At 59.0% G+C, this 20,108-nt stretch overlaps 3 protein-coding genes across 4 annotated transcripts; 1 reads left to right on the top strand and 2 right to left on the bottom strand.

Moving 5' to 3' along the window:
- Window positions 1-1,265: 1,265 nt before the first annotated feature.
- Window positions 1,266-2,971, bottom strand: Micos13 (mitochondrial contact site and cristae organizing system subunit 13). The gene is made up of 4 exons (XM_028859669.2): window positions 2,760-2,971; window positions 2,117-2,294; window positions 1,902-1,956; window positions 1,266-1,495 (listed from the first exon to the last, which is right to left on the bottom strand). The coding sequence occupies exons 1-4, from the start codon at window positions 2,786-2,788 to the stop codon at window positions 1,398-1,400; spliced, it is 360 nt and encodes a 119-aa protein (XP_028715502.1). The 5' UTR covers window positions 2,789-2,971; the 3' UTR covers window positions 1,266-1,397.
- Window positions 2,972-6,938: 3,967 nt separating this feature from the next.
- Rpl36 (ribosomal protein L36) lies at window positions 6,939-8,029 on the top strand. 2 transcript variants are annotated; one of them, XM_028859693.2, is made up of 4 exons: window positions 6,939-7,028; window positions 7,442-7,536; window positions 7,682-7,816; window positions 7,897-8,029. In XM_028859693.2, the coding sequence occupies exons 2-4, from the start codon at window positions 7,444-7,446 to the stop codon at window positions 7,984-7,986; spliced, it is 318 nt and encodes a 105-aa protein (XP_028715526.1). In that variant the 5' UTR covers window positions 6,939-7,028; window positions 7,442-7,443; the 3' UTR covers window positions 7,987-8,029. The 2 variants fall into 2 exon arrangements, with proteins under 2 accessions (XP_028715526.1, XP_028715524.1); XM_028859691.2 differs by having other exon boundaries at window positions 6,940-7,028; window positions 7,439-7,536.
- Window positions 8,030-8,076: 47 nt separating this feature from the next.
- Lonp1 (lon peptidase 1, mitochondrial) lies at window positions 8,077-19,764 on the bottom strand. The gene is made up of 18 exons (XM_028859690.2): window positions 19,332-19,764; window positions 16,161-16,249; window positions 15,552-15,671; window positions 14,949-15,186; window positions 13,670-13,731; window positions 13,421-13,550; window positions 13,189-13,272; window positions 12,516-12,736; window positions 11,696-11,834; window positions 11,150-11,328; window positions 10,022-10,109; window positions 9,801-9,923; window positions 9,596-9,712; window positions 9,216-9,356; window positions 8,970-9,135; window positions 8,649-8,866; window positions 8,415-8,579; window positions 8,077-8,335 (listed from the first exon to the last, which is right to left on the bottom strand). The coding sequence occupies exons 1-18, from the start codon at window positions 19,734-19,736 to the stop codon at window positions 8,156-8,158; spliced, it is 2,865 nt and encodes a 954-aa protein (XP_028715523.1). The 5' UTR covers window positions 19,737-19,764; the 3' UTR covers window positions 8,077-8,155.
- Window positions 19,765-20,108: the final 344 nt, after the last annotated feature.

Genomic DNA, 20,108 nt, shown 5'->3' on the forward strand with positions numbered 1-20,108 from the left:
GCAAGAACAAAGATGGCTGCTGGGGGGGGCACAGGCCTCACTGTGGAGGCCACAGACACCCAGCCTGGGTTACAGGCAGAGGCAACCCCTAGTCTTGGGGTGTAAGACACAAGTCGCCAACTTGTGGACTTCAGCGCGACACAATGATAAGCCAGGTACCCTCTGCAGCCCAGGAGGGGACCTGGGATGAGACAGCAGGGCTCAGCCAGCCATCACCCTCCGTCTGCCCACTGTTTGCCAGGCGGTCTGAATGCGCTGGCTGTCCTGGTGGGCTTGGGCACACAAGCTGCAGAACCTCACGTGGCAGAAGCTGGGCCTGGAGGGGACCCAGAGCCCCAGAGTGGCCTATGCTCCTTCCACCTCAGCCCCACCCCTCTGGCTGTCTGGCTGCCTTTCTGAGATACTGATGGGGGGGGGGCTCTCAGGCCTCGGACAGCTGGCGCAGCGTCCCTGGGAAAAGTGACCTTCGAGGACAAGGTTAGGAGGCCAGAGTGGCTATGACCAGTCGGGGCAACAGGACTGTCGAGAACTGGTTTGCTGCAAATAAGACATTCAGGGTCTCCCCAAGTCCAGGCTCCCCTCCACCACCACCCAGTACCTTCTCGATCCTTTCTGAGGGCTGGAGGGATGACTGAATGATCCCGGCACCCATGACAGGCAACTCAGGACCACCTGGAAGTCCAGCTCCAGGGAATCGGACGCCTTTTGGACAGTGTGGGCCCTGTAGCGCTCGCACACACACAGGGAAAGCACACACTGCTAGTCTTTTTCTGCCAACTTAATAGTCATCTGGGAAGAGGGACACTAAGCTGAGAAAATGCCTCCATCAGATTGGCCTGTGGGACATTTTCTTGAATGCCGACTGATGTGTAAGGGTCCAACACGCAGCACCACCCTGGGCTGGCGGTCCTGGGTGTTATCAGAAAGCAGGTTAAACAAACCACGGGGAGCAAGCCCACACACAGAGACCCTCCACGGCCTCTGTTTTGGTCCTGTCCCCAGGTTCCTGCCCCGACTCCCCTCAGTGACAGTGTGGCCTAAGAGGAACAAGCTGAAGCCAACTCTTCCCTGCCCAGCTCTTTGGTCATGGTGCTTTATCACAGCAATGGAAACCCTAAGACACAGTTTTTTAAAATTAAAAAAACTTTCAGGGCTCTTAAGCATCACATCTGGAACACAGGGGTCCCCGGGGGCCAGGACCCCTAAAAGCACAGGGCGATCCAAGTTCCTCAAGTCCACTCTACATCCTCCCACCAGAACACAGGTCAGGGACCATTCCCAAGTCCTTTATTGGACCAGCAATGCTGGAAGCTGCCCTCAGAGTGGGGTCCCCACTGTGGTCGAGTCTGCGGCATCCTGGTCTCACTCCCCAGTAACGCTGGGGCAGGTGGCATCCGTTACTTGCTGTGTTCTTTCACGTACTCCCAGCCCTCCTTGGAGTACTCTCGGGCCTTGGAGGGGGCCACGGACAAAGCTGCCATGACGGAGATGATGCCTGCAGAGATAGGCATAGGTGCCGATGAGACCCCAACTTGCCAGAACTTTCACAGCCAACCCCCAAGAAAGCCCAAGAGTGTTACCCAGAGCGGGAGTGGAGCCACCCCTGCCCTACACCATTTTTCAGATTTCTTTTTTGTTTTTTGGTTTTCGATGTTGTTTAGACAGGGTTTTCTGTGTAGCCCTGGCGGCCTGGAACTCCAAGTCTTCCTGCCTTCAGCCTCCCAAATGCTGGAGTCACAGGCATGGGCCATCACGCCCCGTCCTTTCTATTTAGCTCCATAGGTGACATAAAGGCACACAAACAGGCAAGCGGAGGAATGGAAAGGAACAGCAAGGCAAACGGGGCTGGGAGTGAGGCTGGAGTGCCCAGGCGTCCCCCGAGCGGGGGCAGAGGGGCCTACCTGAGTTCCAGGAGTCACGGAAGTTCGGGAAGTTAATCTGTGGAGGGGCTGGGAGCTGGGAAGAAAGGAGCACAAGGGCTGGCTGGTGCGTGGGGATAGGTCACAGCCTTGTCACCCAAACCCAGGGACACAACTCCACCAGGCAGAGGTGGTGGGGGCACAAGGCCACCCAGAATCGGCCTGTCAAGCCCCATGCTCACACCTAGCCAGGGTACCTGTGGCATCTCCAGACCCGTCTGCTGGCACACATACTGGCTGAACTGGTACATTGCTGGTGGCACCACCTCCTCGGCCTTCCGAAGGGCAGCCTCGCTCTTGTCACTGGGCCCCAGTAGCTCCTGGTCATAGACAAGGTAGACTGCTCCCCCCGCCACGCTTCCCTTGATGAGGAACCTGCGGGGAGACGGGAAGGGACAGAAGCTGTGGGGTCGGTCTCCGGGGACCGAACAGTTCACCAGGTGACATCCTGGGAGCCCCAGGGAACACGGATCATTCCTTTTGCCTTGTGTGGTAAACCGAGACAGTGGGTCATTCGAAATTCTGCCGAGAGCAGGAGACAGTGGACACAAAACCTTCCAGGGACCCCGAGGGGCTTCCTTCATGTCACTCAAGCTCCGGAACGGGGCGAGAGGCAAGATTCCCCACGGATCCCCATTGCAAACTACGGAAAATTGAAGCTGTGGGTGACAAGGGCTGGCTGGCAGGCAGGACAGAGCTTTCCAGTGTTCCCTACATGGGCCCTAAGAGGTCCAGACGCAACCGGAAGTGAGCAGTCACAGGGCACCAAGCCGCAAGGCACAAACGCCAGCAGCACGGAACTTTCTCGAAGGCTCAGGGCCCACCCGCGCCTCCACGCACCTCATGAGCGACCACACTCGAGCCACCATGATCAGTCTCTGGCCTCACTCCCCGCGCAAGGACACGCAATTCGGCCGCCGCTTCCGGTGGGCGGTGCAGCTGAGGCTCCTGGGAAATGTAGTCGTCGCCGTCAGCTGCAAAGGACTCCGGGAGCGGCAATAGGGTTACTCAGTATATCGAGGACGGTGGCGGCTGCAATGCTTTCTGGGAAATGTAGTCGGGAGAAAAGAGAAAAAAAAGAGAGAGAGAGGGAGGGAGGGAGAGAGGAGGGAGGGAGAGAGGGAGAGGGAGAGGGAGGGGAGGGAGGGAGGGAGAGGGAGAGGAGAGAGAGAGAGAGAGAGAGAGAGAGAGAGAGAGAGAGAGAGAGAGAGAGAGAGAGAGACACACGAGCTAGGCCACGAACGCTTCTGGGAAATGTAGTTTGGAGGGACGATGGAAGGAGCCCTCAGAGGATGCTGATGGGATCTCCGCGCCTGCGCGAAGGATTAAGCATCCCTGCCTGCCATGCAGCAAAGCTAGGAGGCGGTTACCACGGCAACGCGAGGGCGTGATTGTTCCGGAAAGGCGAGTCTTTCATTCCCGTCTGGGGTGTGGCTTTCACCTAGAGGGCGTGGCAGAGGCCGGGGCTGGCTGCAGGAACCTGGCTGAGGTTGTTGCCAGGGAATCCCGTCCCCACGCGCCAAGAGGCTTGGGGTCACGCGATACGAGGTCGGCGGTGGGTGGTCCGGAGTCGGGGGCAACAAGGGGAATGATCATACAGATCCCTGCCTGTTCCGCTGCAGGGTGGGGGAAACAGGCCCCAGCGGGTGAGTGGTTGCTGGAGGCCGCAGCAGGGGACTCACGACCCTTTCTTTATCCAGCTTGGAACTCCAGAACTCTGGGATCATGGGGCAGAGAGTCCTTAGAGGGTTTTAATGCTACATTCCTGCTTTCACTGTGCTGCTGCAGGCACAGGCCCATCCACTGTCCATCTCTCCGTCCACCTATACACCCAGCGACCCATCCACCCGCGCACCTATCCATCCATCCATCCTTCCTTCTATCCATCCACCCACCTTGCTAGCCTGCTAGGGTCCGAACCTGGGAGTTTGTGTCATAGGTTCACATTGGAAATGGGAAGGTGAGTATATGAGGATCTGTGGACTTCCCAACCCCTGTGCTATCTCCCTGTGCCTTTTGGCTTTGGGAAACTTCCTCTCCTTGTCTTCTGGACTTAGGTAGAAATTCCAAAGTAAGAAAGACTTGTGTCATTTTCTGTGGAGATCCATTGTCCTTAGTTACTTTTCGGTTGCCATGACAAAGCTCCATGGGCAGGGCAGCTTACAGAAGGAAGAGTTTATTGGGTTTGAGGGGGCGCGTCAGCGACTCATGGCTGGAGCACACAGCAGCCAGGCAGACAGACTTGGTGCTGGAGCGGCAGCTGGGGGCGTGTCCACAAGCAAGAGGCAGAGAGAAAAAGAATACTGGGAACAGTGTGGGCTCTGGCAACCTCAAAGCACCCCAATGTCACCCCTATCGGGCCACACCTCCTAATCCTTCCCACACCGTTCTACCTACTGGGTCCAAGTATTCAAACATACGGGAGTGTGGGGGATCATTCCCATTCACACACATCCATGCCTCCCACAACTTTCATTTTATTTATTTTCGTGTTTCTTTTTTAACACAGGGTCTTTTTCTGTATATCTGGCTGTCCTAGAACTCATTCTGTAGACCAGGCTGGCCTCGAACTCACAGAGATCCACCTGCCTGGGCCTCCTCAATGCTGGGATTAAAGGTGTGTGCTGCCATACCCAGTGTTCCCTCAAGACTTAGAGAATCCTTCCCGACACTTTCAGCCCCAGAACTAAAGCAAACCTGTTCTCATGACTAAGAGGGAAAGGAATGTGGGAGGAGGAGCCCAGAACATCTCAAAGTAGCATGTGGGTTGGCATAGTGCTTAGAAAGTTCATCTTTAAACCTAAGATTTGAAAGAATTATATTAGGAAAAAGCGTTCCAAGCAGAGGATGGAGCCAGGTCAGAGCAGGGAGGGCGGGTCCCTGGAGGACCCTTTTTCCTAAATGCAGCTGGGAAGTGCGGCTCCCAGAGACCTCCAACTTCCTGTGACCTGGGCCAAGTCACCTCTGCCGGTTTCTTCAGTGACTAAGTGTGCCCGGGAATGTACCTTGCAGTGTGTTATGGCGTGCTGCTTGCTCAGAAACCCACAGACGACAGGAACAGCAGTGTACCTGCGCATGAAGGGGGCACCGGAGGTCTTCCACAGCCCTCCCGCAGAACTGAAGCTTGCTGCTTGGACTCTAGGCCCCGCCCCTGTCCACATTGGCCCCGCCCCTGAGCTGCTGCTCAAATTTCCCCCTCCCGCCTGCACTCTAGGTCCCGCCCCCGCTCACTTTGGCCACGCCCCTGGCTGCTGCGTAAGTTCCTCCCCCCCGCCCTCCTGCTCCTGGGTTCTTGGCTCCGCCCCTACCCACCTTGGTCCCGCCCCCGAACTGTGGCTCTTGCCCCCCCCCCCCCGCCCTCCTGCGCCTGAGTTCTAGGCCCGCCCTACTCACGTTGGACCCGCCTGAGCTGCGATGCCGGGCTCAGCCACCTTAGGGTACCGGGTACAACCCTCCTAGTGTCCAGCTGACGACCACACCTTCCCACCTTGGCGAGATACTACACCCAGGCTCCGCCCCTCCGTGTTGGCTCCTCCCACTTCGGCCTGAGGCCTGCATTGCCCTCTTCAAGCTCCAGAGTTAGTGCAGCCTGGTGCCCAGCAGGGCTTTCCGGTGGTGGAGGTTAATTCCTTCAGATCCTTGCACCCGAGAGCTTGCCCACTACCTCGACTCCCAGCTGTGGTCACCGGTACCTGTGACACCTGCCAGGAGCCACTCAGCCGTCCACGGTGGACGTAATCAGAGTTTGACTCTGTCTCACAAATTCCTCAGGCTGGCAGAGCCTGGAGTGTGGGAGGTTGAGCCAAGAGAGGAGGCTGGGGGTACCTCTCGGCTGCCAGAGCACTTGATCCGCATAAAATGGGTGCAGCGCACCCATTAGGAAGTCAGGGTTTGAGACAGCCTGGGCTCCATGAGACCGTACAGCGAAAGAGAAAAGGGAGCGAGGAAGGAGAGAGGAGGACACAGCCCAGGATTCTAGATCATTTGCGTCCCTCCTTACCCCGAGGTTACAGCCCGGGGCCAGCAGGGGACGCTAAACTCCTTCGATGAACCCCAGACCTCGGTGCGGAGGATCTAGTCTGACAAATTCTGTTGGACCTGGGTTCGATTCCGGAGCCTGTGTGGACGATGGTGAACAGAGGCTGGTAACTGACGTCTGACCGGCAAAAGTGCGGTGGATCAGGCTTCTCCCAACCCCTAAATAAATGTTTTTAAAAATGAGAGCAGTTCTGGGAGCTGGCTGAGCACTGGCTACCGCATAACAGAGGACCTGCACCCACGTTGTACACAAGCAGACAAAACACCTATACAGGAAAATCAAATGTTTTTATTTTATTTTATTTCTTTTTTTCCAGACAGGGTTTCTCTGTGTTTTTTGTTTTGTTTTTGTGTTTTGTGTTTTTTTTTTCCAGACAGGGTTTCTCTGTGTAGCTTTGCGCCTTTCCTGGAACTCACTTGGTAGCCCAGGCTGGCCTCGAACTCACAGAGATCCGCCTGGCTCTGCCTCCCGAGTGCTGGGATTAAAGGTGTGCACCACCAACTCCCGGCTTTATTTATTTTTATTTTTAAAATTAGGTTTACTCGTCTTATTTTATTTGTTCCGACTGCAGGTATGTCTGTGCATCCCGTGTGTGCATCCTGCCCACGGACGGCAAAAGAGGGCATCAGATGCTGTGGAACTGGAGTTACAGATGTTTTAGAGCCCCATTGTGGTTACTTAGAATTGGACCCAGGTCCTTTGGAAGTAAATAAAGTGCTCTTAAACCTCTGTGACGTCTCTCTAGCCCAATAATAAAAACTTTAAAAAGCATTTTTACTGTCAGGGAGTTAACTCGATTCAACAGCCAGCAATAGTGGGACTTGGGATTCCTAACCTAAGCGAGGATGCAAGGCCACAGCCACGCCCAGGCACCCAGCTGGACCGCAGCGGCCAAAGCTGGAGCTCGCTCAGCGGACTGCGCATGCTCACACGAGCACGGAGCCTCCGGCCACCAGAGGGCGACCGCGGCACGCCTGCCTCTCTGGCCTCACGGGCCAGCGAGCGGCAGATATCCCAGCGTTCCGCGCGGCGCCGTCCTTCCTGTCGTGGCCGCCATCGGAGAGCAGCAGGTGAGTGGGGCTCGCCAGGGCGGCATCCGCCGCCATCGGGGCTCGGGCTCCGCCACCGGGGCTCGGGCTCCGCCACCGGGGCTCGGGTCCTCCACCGGGGCTCGGGCTCCGCCACCGGGGTCGGGCTCCGCCACCGGGGCTCGGGCTCCGCCACCGGGGCTCGGGGTCCTCCCACCGGGGCTCGGGTTCCGCTCCCACCGGGGCTCGGGCTCCGCCACCGGGGCTCGGGGTTCCCGCTCCGCACCGGGGCTCGGCCCCCACCGGGTCGGGGTCCGCCACCGGGGCTCGGCTCTGCACGGGCTCGGTTCCTCCACCGGGGCTCGACTCCGCCGCCGGGGCTCCGCGTCCCCCACCGGGGCTCCGGGCGCGGCGGCGGAGGGCGGGCGTCTCAGGCGCTGTCTCGTCCGCAGCAGCCATGGCCCTGCGCTACCCCATGGCCGTGGGCCTCAACAAGGGCCACAAGGTGACCAAGAACGTCAGCAAGCCGCGACACAGCCGGCGGCGCGGGGTGAGCGCGGGCGGCGGGGCAGGCCAGCGGGGAGAGGGGAGGCGCGGGCGGAGGGGCTGCCGGGCAGACGTACGGGCGGGGAGAGGGGCGGCGCAGGAGAGGCTGCGGGCCGGGCCGTCGGTAAGTCCCGCCCCGCCGCCCGCAGCGCCTGACCAAGCACACCAAGTTCGTGCGGGACATGATCCGGGAGGTGTGCGGCTTCGCGCCCTACGAGCGGCGCGCCATGGAGCTGCTCAAGGTGTCCAAGGACAAGCGCGCGCTCAAGTTCATCAAGAAGAGGGTGAGCCGGCCGGGCCATGGAGGGCGGCGGGCAGGGCGGCCGGGGCCGGGGTGACCGACCGCGCGCGCCTCTCCCCGCAGGTGGGCACGCACATCCGCGCCAAGAGGAAGCGGGAGGAGCTGAGCAACGTGCTGGCCGCCATGAGGAAGGCGGCGGCCAAGAAGGACTGAGCCCCCAGCCACCCCACCCCCCAATAAACGTTGCTGCGGCGCAGCCGTGTGTGTGCGTGGTGTGTTCGCGGCGGAGGGAGCAGGCTGGGCTCTGGAAATGATTCTTTACTCATGATTCTGCAGCTGTGCTGGTGGCCACGCCACCCCATGATTAGTCAGTCCGTCCCCGTCACCGCTCCACGGCCAGAGCCTCGCGCTGCTGGCGCCGGGGGAAGGCGATGCGGAAGATGTCGCGGTAGTGCTCCACGAAGTGCACCTCCAGGCCCTCCGTGATGAAGGGCGCCAGGTCCGCGAAGTCCTTCCTGTTCTCGGCCGGCAGGACGATGCACGTCACGCCCGCGCGCTTGGCCTGCGGGGGACACGCTGGTCAGCCCGGGCCTGGCTGGCCGCCGTGAGGTGGCCGGGGAGGGCGGGCGGGCGGCACTCACCGCGATGGTTTTCTCCTTGATGCCGCCCACCGGCAGCACTTTGCCGGTGAGGGACACTTCCCCGGTCATGGCCAGGTTCTGCAGCACGGGCTGCCCCAGAGCCAGGGACAGCAGGGCCGTCACGATGGTGCAGCCGGCGCTGGGGCCGTCCTTGGGGGTGGCGCCCTGCAGGGAGAGGCCGAGTGAGCTGGTGGCTGACCCGGTAGGGGCCAAGCAGACAGGGTCCGGTCCTACCTCGGGCACGTGCAGGTGGAGGTGTGAGGTGACCAGGAAGTCATTGTCCGGGTCCCGCTCCATCAGGAAGGCACGGGCAAAGGTGTAGGCTATGCGGGCGCTCTCCTTCATCACGTCCCCCAGCTGCCCTGTGACCTCCAGGCTGCCATCCTTGTCCTCCCTGCCGCCCCTGGGCAGGGGCCGCCTCAAAGATGTCTCCACGAACAACGTGGAGCCTCCTGGGAGACGGAGAGGAGGCTGACTTGGGAGTCCCGCCCACGCCCCTGATCCTGCACGGGTTCCTAGGGCTGGCGGCCAAAGTGGTGCGGGGTGGCTGCTCACCCATGGCGGTCCAGGCCAAGCCCATGACCACCCCGGCAGGCGTGACGTCGTACATGCGCTCCACGGTGAACACCGGTTTGCCCACGAAGTCCTGCAGGTTCTCCGGGGTCACCTGCACTGTCTCAGCCTCCCCACTCACTATCTTGTAGGCCGCTTTGCGCAGCACCTGCAAGTGGAGGCGTGGGTGGGCCGGGCCGGGGCGGGGCCGGGGCTGCTTTTGCACCCCGCCGCCGCCGAGGGACTCACCTTCTCCACCTGCTTCTGCAGGTTGCGCACCCCGCTCTCCCTGCAGTACTGTTTGATGAGCAAGGTGAGGACCGCGGCGGACAGCTGGGCCTTGCTCTCATCCAGGCCGCACAGGGCGCGGGCCTGTGGCACCAGGTACCTCTGTGGGGAGCAGCTGTCAGCCACGCCCCCGCCCCGCCCCACTGTCCTTCAGGCACCCTGGCATCCCAAGCCGTTCCCACCCCAGCCTTCAGACCCATCTCAGCCCTTCCCTCAGAAGCAGGGAGGAGCCGGCCGACTCCTGTGCCTCAGGCTGGAACAGTGGGGGGGGGGGGGTCACAGCCCCAAGTGTCACCTGAGACCTCTGCCAGCACCCGCTAGGCACTCAGGACTCCACCCACCTCTGCGATGGCCAGCTTCTCCTGTGCTACATAGCCTGATACATTGATCATCTCCATGCGGTCCCTCAGCGGCTCTGGGATGGTGTCAGTGACATTGGCCGTGCAGATGAACAGTACCTGGGGGACAAGGGGGCACAGGGTGCTGGAAGCTGGGTGCAGCCGTTTCACAGTGCCCCTTCACCGGGGCACGTCTGCCAGCACTCACCTTGGAAAGGTCCACCGGCACATCCAAGTAGTGGTCCAGGAAGTTGGCGTTCTGCTCAGGGTCCAGCAGCTCCAGCAGTGCCGATGACGGGTCCCCTTGGTAGCCCCGGCCGATCTTGTCCACCTGGGAGAGGAAGGCAGGCACCATGGGACCATGCCTAGCTCACACACTCCATGCTGGGCTTAGGGTGGCCTGCACCTCCAGTCCCCAGAGCCTCCCACCTCATCAATCAGCACCAGCGGGTTCTCTGTCTTGGTCTTCTTCAGACACTGGATGATCTTCCCAGGCATGGCACCCACATAGGTACGCCTGTGGGGAGGCAACCTTGGTGTGGGCCAGCACGCTGAGCAGAGCCCCACTTGGAGGCAGCTCTTGGTCTCACACAGGTCCCTCCAGCCAGTACTTGGCACAGCACAGCCGGCAGTCATGCTCCGCCCACTCCCTTAGGACTCTTCACGGGGCAGCTGGCCGGGCGGGGGACGCACACTGGGGCCCAGGCTCAGCAAGGCAGACAGGGCACAAGTGCCACCGCGGGCATGAAGGAAGACCGGAGAGGCAGCAAGCAAACAAGACTGGGGCAGGGGATGTGGGGCAGGGAGCCTGGTGAGTCGGAGCAGCAAGGAGGGCTTGGCTGTTGTGACAAGATCCTTTCCAAGGCAGGGCCTCAGGAAGCCCAGGCTGGCTTAGAGCACACTGTCCGAGGCCAGCTCCCGAGCCTCTGGCCTAACCCTGAGTGCTGGTCCTCTTACCAGGCTCTACCCAGGCTAGCTCCTGCACTGTACCTCAGCCCAGCCTGCCTGCCAAGCCTACTTCTCTCAGCTTCTCCCAACCACACTGGGATCTGCCCTATGCCAGGGACCTAGAGCAGCCATAGGCCTAGGAAAGGCCACCTGGCTCTGCCACCAACCACTGTGTCAGCTTGGTCTCAGTGTTAACTGGAAGCCTGCCAGGCTCCAATGCCTCCCGTGCACATGCCTGCCCCTCACGTCGGGGGTCCCACACTGGATGCATGTTTAGGTGCCCTTAAAAATGTTCAGGTGTGGAGGCACACATCTTTAATCCCAGACTCAGGAGGAGGCAGGAAGATTTCTGAATTCAAGGGCAACCTGGTCTACATAGGGAGTTCCAGGACGGCCAAGGTTACATAGCAAGACCATCTCAAAAAACAAAGCCCAGGCCGTTCAACAACTACCTACCTCCTGCCTCTGGGCACCTCTGTGTTCACCCTAGCCTGGAATACTCTGCCCTGCCCAGTGCAAACCTCCAACCTCCCAAAGTGAGCAGAAGCAGGTGCAGCCTGGGTCACACTGCCTGGCCAGTCAGGTGGGTGCCAGGCCTGACCTACCTACCTATGACCCTTGATTTCAGCCACATCTGTCATGCCGCCAACACTGAACCGGAAGTATTCACGGCCGAGGGCACGGGCGATGGAGCGTGCGATGCTGGTCTTGCCCACACCCGGTGGGCCGTGGAAGCAGAGGATCTTGCCCTGGGTAGAGCCACGGAGCTGGCTCACGGCTATGAACTCCTGTGGAAGCCAGGGAGGCTCAGTGCACAGAGTGCGTGCAGGTCTCTCCACAGCCAGGCCCTCAGGGCCATCACGCAGCGGCTGCGAGGGGTCCCTTCTGATCCCAAAGGGCTGGGCTGACTGGAGCTGCGGCTGCAGGGCCCTGGCTCTGGTCTGACAGGCTGCAGGCAGAGGTGTCAGCCACACGAGGTGTCCCTTCTCCACAGCCTGGCCACAGCACAGCTATCACAACAGCCCCCACCCACTAGGGACATCCTGAGCCCCAGTGGGCAGCCGGCTGGTCCTCCGATGGAAGGACGTGAGGACAAATGAGGCAGAGGCAGCCTGCCCTTGGCAGCGGTAGTCACATGCTGCAGGCCTTACTTACCAGGACGCGCTTCTTCACGTCCTCCATGCCGTAGTGGTCCTCCTCCAGCACAGCCTGGGCCCTAGCCAGGTCAAGGTTTTCATCACTCTGCCGGCCCCACGGGATGGAGGTCAGCCAGTCCAGGTAGTTGCGGGTGACACTGCAGGGACCACAGGAAGGATCGTCACCACCCATGAGATCCTGCGCATGCGTGAGCATGGCACAGAACAACTGAGTGTCACCAGGGATGAGTACGGCTCAGAGGAGAAGCCGAGGTCAGGCCTGCTGCAGGCACCTGTGGACAGACAGCAGTCGCCCTGAGCCAGGGACCTTTAGAAAGCTGTCACCGAGGGAGGCCAGGGGGCACAGCACAGCCTGCTCAGTGATACAGAGGGAGGGCTGCACTTCAGGGACACAGAGCATCCTCAAGCCAGGGTTTCAGCTCAGCCTGACACAGGAGCCTGTGTGGAGAGGCCTGAATAGACTAAACTAAGAAACTTGACAGCAATTAGCCTGAATCATCCGGGGACCGGTGTCATCCAGGCTCCCCTGAGCAGGAGGAAGGCAATGCCCAGAACCTGGTAGAAAAAGAGCCTGGACATGGACCCCAGCAGCAGGCAGACGCAGGGTGCTGGGCTTCTGTGCTGGCTGCACGGGTCCACCAGAGGCTTGCATTCTGGGCCACTGCAGGCAGAGACGGCGGGGACAGGCGGCCAGCATGCCCACAGGCACTTCCACCCCAGGCCTGGATTCCCACCAGCCTGCACAGAAACCCAGCTACCCCAGGGTCTTGGGGGACAGCATGCAGGGGTGGCCAGGGGCCATGGCAGTGAGGGCTCACTTGAACTCCGAGGAGTGGTTGTCCAGCAGGGCCAGCTTGCTCAGCTCCTCATCCACCACGTCCATCACGTGCTTGGGGACCACGAGCTCCCTGAGGCGTTCCCGGAACTTCTCCTCGATGGCATCTTTGTCGTCCTTCTCCAGCCCCAGCTCCTTCTTGATGATCTTCAGCTGCTCCTGCAGCAGGTACTTCCTGTGCGTCTGCTTGATCTTCTCCTCCACCTGTGGCAGGCAGAGTCAGGCAAGGCGGGCAGAGCCTCCCCAGTCCCCTGGGCCGGCCACCCTGAGGTGGGTTGCTGTCTGGGTGGACCTCTGCTGTAATGGCCAACCACACGAGTTAAACCTGTGTTGTGTCTGTTTTTGATTTTGAGGCAGGTCATGTAGCCCAAGCTGGCCTCAAAACTCCCTATACAGCTAAGGATGACCCTGAACTCCTGACCCTCCTGCCTCCATCTTGTCTGGCTTATGCTGTGTTCACTGAGCTGCAGCCCAGACCCAGGAGGGGAGACTTTGCTATAGCAAAATGAAAGAAAGCACGTGCCTCATGTCCCAGCACCCTGGAGGCTGAGACACGGGGACTGCACACGTGTATGGTTCTGGGTCAGCCTGTTCACAGAGAACCCCTAAGTCAGAGTTCGAGCCAGGATGCAGCCTTCACCTCCCCTGCCCATCACCTCTCGGCCCAGGCGTTGCTGAAGCTTGCTCAACTCAAACTCCTTCTTCAAGAGTGACAGGGCCTTGTAGAGCCGCTTCAGGATCTGCAAACAACAGGGGACAGGGGGTTGTCTGGGGGCAGGGACCACCACGGCCACAGCGCTGCTGGCACGGGAACAAGCCCCCACAGGGAGCCCTGGCCCTGGGGATGAGCCTGCTCCGCACAGTGGCAGGGCACGGGCTCACACTCACGTTGGTCTCTTCCAGCACGTCCTGCAGCTCGTGGGACTCGGCCCCTGTGAGCGCGGCGCCCATGTCACTCAGGTAGATGGGGTTGTCCACCACACGCTGGCCTGCCTGCATCATCTGCAGCACCGACTCTCTGCAGGGACAGAGCAGCCACGCCTTGGAGCCCTCTCCCCACGACCACACGCACGCAGCCTGGCCAGCTTTGCCAGGCTGCTGCAGTCGGGGCAGGGAGCTGGCACCATGCACACTGACCTGTACAGAGGGTTCAGGGCAATGATATCCCGAATGGTCTTCACAATCTCTGCAGTCAGGGCCTGGCAAGCAGGGACCAGGGCAGTTACAGGACAGCAGAAGTGGACCCCCCAGGACCACCCCCCCTGGACCACCCCCCAGGACCCCAGAGCAGAACCCAAGTCATCACCAGCGAAGACCCAGGACAACATGAGTAAGAACGAACACCAGGCCAGTGGGAGGGCTCAGAGCATAAGGCGCTGGCTGCCAAGCCTGCCGGCCTGACTGCACCACCGCACACACCACTCCACCCCGCAGGATGAGTGTCAAAACAGCAAAAACTAGGAAAGAAAACCAAAGGCCGCACCTACAGCCACTGGGGCCTGAGCAAGCACTCCTCCATGTGTTTGGGGCTACTGCCTCCACTCCCCATGCTCTCCGGGGCTTTGCTTTCTGTTGCTGAGGCAGCGTCTTACTCTATGGCCTAGGCTGGCCTCCAACACCAGCCATCCTCCTGCCTCAGCCTCACAGTCCTGGGACCACAGGCATACACTACCATAGCTAGGCAGCTGACTTCATCTTTGTAGAGACCAGAGCAAGGGAGCACCTGCCCCACACAGCTGTGTCTCTGCGGCTCCTGAGCCTTCTCTCAAAGTCAGGAGGTCAGCCTGGGTCCACTGCAAAGCCCAACAGGAAGGCTGGCACAGTGCCACCAGCATGGGGACACTGCTCTGAATTGAGACGTATTCCATTAAACAGAATGATTCCCCACCTCCCAAATGATGCCCCCAGGCTGCCTACAGTCTCATGAAGTCTACAATCCCACCATCAGCGCAGAGGCCTCCTCTCTCACTGTCCCAGCTCACAGCAGACATCACCAAGCGATCCCAGCATCCTTCCACAGAGCTCAGCCCTCAGGCATCTTTCCCACAGCTCCAATCAACCACAACCAACGGGTCAGCCCCTACAAGAGGCCTGCAGAAGTCCCTGTCCTGCAGCAGCAATACCACTGGGCACACTCCAGGACACGCTTCAGGCTTTGGGTTAGCTTGGCCAATGGCTAACTGCCCTACCCATGGGGACCTCGAGGAAGGCAGGACAGCGTCAGTTTGGGGTCAGAGTGACCAGAGCTTACTTCTTCCCTGCTTCACGCCCCAGCCTCATGAACTGTGCGGGAGGCAACAGGTGGGTGCTCTACAGAACACTGGAAGCCTGTGCATGGTGGTCAAGAGCTGGGATGGCATGGGTTCGAATCCTGCTTGCCCTGCCCACCTATCCCACAGCACAGCACCCAGCTTACCTTCACTTCCTCTGTGACCTGGAAGTCTTCATGGGCCACATTTTCAACCTCCACCATGAGCACCTCTTTGGGGGTGTCGGCTGAGGCCTCAGGCACCCCCTCCAGCTGGGGCTTGACACCCAGCTCGTCCTCTGCCTCCTTCTTGCCTCGCTTCAGCTTCCTCCTGGACTTCTGCTTGTTCTCGGGTTCTGGCTCTGGCCCCTCGGGATCCACCTCCAGCTGCCGGCTGATGTGAATCCTGCAAGCAGGCAGACAGATGGGCACAGGAGCCAGGAGCAGAGCTGTGTGTTCAAAGGCCCTGTGGCCTCAGGGTCTTCAAAAAATGGGGGAAATCCAACAACACAAAGCAAACTGGAAAGCATCACAACGCTGGGGCTCAGTACCAGCACCCACACCAGAGACCTCAGGGACTCGTGCAGCTGCAGCGAGGGATAGAACCCTGCCGGCCTGGGGCAGACCAAATACAACCTGGACGCAGTTTTCTCCTGACTGGTGGTGTGAAGTGCCTGCAGCCACTAGGGTCAGGCAGGACTCTAAGAGCCAATCCCTTCTGTGCATGCCCAGTGACGGGCACATCTCATCTCACCCAGGTCCCTCCCATACCTTCTGTGACCTGTGACAATCATGCGCAGCTTGTCTCCAAGGTCCTGCATCTCATGGATCTGAGCGAAGGTTCCTGTGTGGTAGATTTCATCTAGGCTCTCCACCACATCCGACTCATTGCTGAGGGAGACAAACACAAGGTGCGATGACTGGGCCGAGGCACAGTGTGCGGTGGGGCAGCTTGGGCAGAAGGAAGACAGAACCTTCAGGATGGCTGCAGGTTCAGCAGTAGTCCTTCCTGGGTGGCAGCACCTCACTAACTCAGCCTCCAAAACACAATCCATACAGGACCTCCCCCTGCTGTTACAGTGCCCACTCAGGCCGAGAATCTCATATGGGACACAGTAGAACTAGATTTGTGGGTGGGTGTACCTGGGTTACAACCCTAACCGGGGGCTAACAGTTTACTTTTAGTGCTGGGAAAGGGTCTCCCACATGCTAGGCAAATGCTCCCTACTAAGCCATGGCCCAGACCCTCACTGTGGAACTCTAAAGCCAAGCCTTTGGCCTAGACTAAAATGGCAGTGTGCTTGGCTCGTGGTCTTGCCCTTGGCTCCTTTTAGCTCAATTTGAAAGTTCAAACTACGGTCTTGTGGAGGGAAGACTTACTTGTCATCTCTCTTCAGGAAGACACCAACATAGGGCTGTGCCAGGCGAACTTTCCTCCTCAGGAGCTCAACCAACTTCTTATTTTTAACCTGCAGGAGAATGACTGAGTGAGGCACCGAACAGGCCACAATCAGTGCCACTGGCAAAAATGTTTGCTGTAAAGTCACAGCTTCATTAGTGTCGCAGACCGCAGGTGACGCTGAGGCAGGAGGCCCTGAAGATTAAGGCAGCTTCCTTCCGGCCTTGAGACCACTTCCTAGTCATCTTGGTCAGCGGCTCAGTGATGGACTCTCCCACCCGCTCGGGAGCTATCAGTTAAAACTGAGGATAGGACAGGCATGGTGCACTTGCCTTTAATCCCAGCACTTGGGAGACCGAGGCCAGCCTGGTCTACCCAGTGAGTTCTAGGATAGCAAGGGATACACACAGAAACCCTGTTTCAAAACACAAATCAAAACAAACAAAAAACCCACCAGAAACAATTGGGCTGGAGAGTTGGATTGGCAGTTAAGAGCACTTGTTCTTGTAGAAGACTTGGGTTCAATTCTCAGAACCCACATAGTGGCTCACAATCATCCCTAACTCAAGTTCCAAGGGATCCAAAACTTTTGAATTCTAAAGGCACTATTTGCACATACATGCAAAATACTCATACACGTAAGTGTAAACACACACACACACACACACACACACACACACACACCTTTAAGGATGGATGTCACGTGTGCAGTTTCCCCAGTTACTCTGTAGTTTAGGACGCACTACATAGTTGACACTAACTTGAAACTCAAGGTGATCCTCTTGCCTTAGCTTTCCAAGTGCAGGATTTACAGGGGCAAGTTTCTGATATAGCAAGGCTGGGGGGGGCGGGTGCCGACACCCTTCATCTGTGTTTGTCTGAGGCAGGGTCTCGTGCTGGAGTTCAAGGTGGCTTCACAATCCTACTCCATCCTCCCGTGTGCTGGGATTAGACTGCAGTCAGCACCACTCCCAGCTCAGGTGGTTCTGTTGTCGAGATGGAGCCTGTGGCGTTTGAATGGGAATGGCCTCATAGGCTCATGTACTTGAATGTTTGGTCTCGGTCATAGGAACTGTTTGGGGAGGGTTGGGACGTGTGGCCTTGTTGGAGGGTGCCCATGCCAGGCTGTCTCTCTCAGATGCAAGCTCTCAGCTACTGTCTCAGTGTCACACCTGCCTGCCAACACATTCCCCAACATGAGGCTCACAACTAATATGCTAAACTGTGAGCAAGCCCCAATTAAATACTCTATTTTAACAGTTGCCTTGGTCATGGTGTCTCCTCACAGCAATTGAACAGTAACTAAAACAGTGTCTCATGTAGCCCAAGCTGGCGTCCAACTTACCGTGCAGTCAAGGATAACCTTGAACTCCTGTCCTCCTCCTTCCACCTGAGTGCTGAGATGCCAGGCGTCTGACCCTACATCGTCTGTGTGGTGTTGGGGCCCTTACCTCATGCATGCAGAGCAAACACCGCCCCAGAGCCCCCCGACACTCAGCACCGAGGAGACCCCTAACTCTGGCAGCTATAGACATGAAAGCCCCAGGGGCCAGCTGTAGTTCTTTGCTGGAAGTTGATGGCTGGGCAGCATCTGTGTCCCCGATTTTGGTCACTTATGAGGCGATGCCAACCGAAAGTCGCATGGCAGTGTTTCAAAGGCCACAACATCTTCAAGGGGCAGATAGTAGAAATGTCTCTTTGCCCTGCCCCCAGAAGCCTGGAGTAAAGGGGAATCCAGAACAGGCCTCCGGAGAAGTTCTGCAGTATCAGAGCCTTCAGGGCACGGTGGGTCCTACAAGTGTCCTGGGTATCAGGAACTCCCTCCTAGCAGCAAACAGCAGAGGCTCATTGGTCATTCAGGGCACTGTGAGGGCACCTGTCACCCCAGAGCTAGGGAGGTGGAGAGGCTGGAGGAACAGGAGCTCAAGGCCAACTTCAACTACATAGCAAGTTTGAGGTCAGCCTGGGCTACATGAGATCTTGCCTCAACCAAAACAAAAAAGCCCTTACACATAGGCCTATGTGTGACTTCCACAGCAGCTCCCTGACTCCAAGACAGGAGCTTCTATTATGTCCATTTCCCAGATGGGAAAAACAAAGGCCCTTGGGAGCAACTTGCAGACAGTGCTGTGTCACCCTAAAGGGTTGGCTAGAAGGTGTGTGTCCTTGGAAGCATGGGAGAGGAAGTAGATGGGGCAGCCTCGGACCCTCCCACATCCATGCTGCCATGCCTGCCTTCAAGACTTGGCAGAGCCAGGAGAATGGAGGGGAGGCTGTGTGGTGAACATGGCAATGACTCACTGTGTGACCTTGGTACTTGGTTAACTGATAACCACTGGCCTCCGATTTCCAAGTTTAAAAGGAGAAAAATAAAACATAAAACGTAGATGGGTAGGCGGCTGATGAGGAAATTCCCTACTTTTAAATGTCTCTGCTTTCTGGTGATTTCATCATCCTGTTCTCTTTCCCTGCCTCCTCATGGCTCATTCATCTGGAAGGATCAGATGGGATCAGCTTCCTGCACTGGAATTTTCCTCCCTTAGGTAAAAGGCTGTTCCAGCTTTCCTCTTCGGGTAGATATGAGGTAGATGTCAGGGACACTGTTGAAATCCTGTCCTTTCCTCTACTTTTGTTATGCCGCTCACACCTCAGTCATTCCGACTTTCTCCTACTCCTAGAACATCGGGCCCACTGTGCCTGATACAAAGTAATTAAGGGAGTGAAAACTTCAACAATTGCTAGCCTGGGCTACATGAGACCCTGTCTCAAGAGATACATAAGACTCTCTCAATAAATAAACACATGATTGAACAAGGAAGGCTCAGATGGTGTTACAAACTTTCACCAAGACGGAAGGAAAATAACGCTACTCTGCTGCTGCTAGTCGTCCTGAGATTTCTATCACCAGGTGGTCCTGGGCTCACGGACTTCAAACCCGTCACTGTCGCAGGTCCTGAAGGACCCGAAAAAGGGAGAATGTGTCCACACCGGCCACCAAGGACTCTGGCATCCTCCTGCCTCAGACTCCCGAGTGGTGAGATGACGGGCAGCGAGCGATTCAAAAGGTTTCTTGGACACGAGGGCGCCAGGAGACCCCTCGGTCCTACCAGCGGAGCGGGGGGCGGTACGGCCGGGGGGGACGCCCTCGTTACCTCCACGATCTTGATAAAGCGCGGGAACACCGGGTTGCGGGTGATGGCGATGAGCGGCAAGTGCGGGAACACATCCGGGACGGTCATGGGCGCCAGGGCCGTGACGACCGGGCTGTCCCCGGCGCTCGCCGCTGCCCCGTCCTCCGCGCCGCCCTCGGGGGTCTCGTGGCCGCCGCCGCCGCCGCGGCTGCCTGAGTCCCACAGACCCCGCCACTGCCCCACGCCCGCGGGGACGCGGCCGCCAAGCGCCCAGGGAGCCGACGGGTCGCAGGCCCGCCGGCCTCGGCGCAGCCACGGCCCGGATACGCTCGGGACGCGGCCTCCAGTGACGGCCAGCAGCGGCCGCCGCAGCGCCCAACACCGCGCAGCGGCCCACAGCCGCACGTAACCTGTGCTCGCCGCCATGGACCAGCCATACTGACGGCGCACCGCGCTTACGTCATCTCTGCTCGCCCGCCGGCTGCGCACGTGACGAAGGGCGCGTGCTACGGGCTCAGGGGGCGGGGCTTGGAGAGGGTGGGCGGATGGGCGTGGTCAGAGGGGGCGTGGCGTGAGGCTGAGTGCAAGGCCGGAAGGAAGTGCAGGTGGAGTCGTGGTCCACGGCACGGGGCGGGGCTTGGAGCTGGCTGGGGTGGGGGCGTGGCCCAGGGAAGGAGGGCGGGTTTGGAGGAGATGGGCAAACAGTCGAGACGTAGAACGCTTGCGGAAGAATGACTTGAAGGGGCGGAAATGGTGAGCGGTCCGGATGGGGAACGCCCCACGGGGCGGGGCCCGGAG

The sequence above is a fragment of the Peromyscus leucopus genome, chromosome 22 (assembly GCF_004664715.2).
Source record: "Peromyscus leucopus breed LL Stock chromosome 22, UCI_PerLeu_2.1, whole genome shotgun sequence".
Taxonomy (NCBI): Eukaryota; Metazoa; Chordata; class Mammalia; order Rodentia; family Cricetidae; genus Peromyscus; species Peromyscus leucopus.

Coding starts and splice junctions, on each gene's coding strand:
- Micos13 (XM_028859669.2), bottom strand. CDS start 2,788: ATGGTGGCTCGAGTGTGGTCGCTCATGAG. Junction 2,295..2,759: donor CGAGTGTGGTCGCTCATGAG/GTGCGTGGAGGC, acceptor GTCTCCCCGCAG/GTTCCTCATCAAGGGAAGCG. Junction 1,496..1,901: donor CCGTGACTCCTGGAACTCAG/GTAGGCCCCTCT, acceptor CTATCTCTGCAG/GCATCATCTCCGTCATGGCA.
- Rpl36 (XM_028859693.2), top strand. CDS start 7,444: ATGGCCCTGCGCTACCCCATGGCCGTGGGCCTCAACAAGGGCCACAAG. Junction 7,537..7,681: donor GACACAGCCGGCGGCGCGGG/GTGAGCGCGGGC, acceptor CGCCGCCCGCAG/CGCCTGACCAAGCACACCAA. Junction 7,817..7,896: donor TCAAGTTCATCAAGAAGAGG/GTGAGCCGGCCG, acceptor CTCTCCCCGCAG/GTGGGCACGCACATCCGCGC.
- Lonp1 (XM_028859690.2), bottom strand. CDS start 19,736: ATGGCGGCGAGCACAGGTTACGTGCGGCTGTGGGCCGCTGCGCGGTGT. Junction 11,835..12,515: donor AACCACTCCTCGGAGTTCAA/GTGAGCCCTCAC, acceptor TGGTCCCTGCAG/TGTCACCCGCAACTACCTGG. Junction 9,713..9,800: donor TGCCGGTGGACCTTTCCAAG/GTGAGTGCTGGC, acceptor CTTGTCCCCCAG/GTACTGTTCATCTGCACGGC.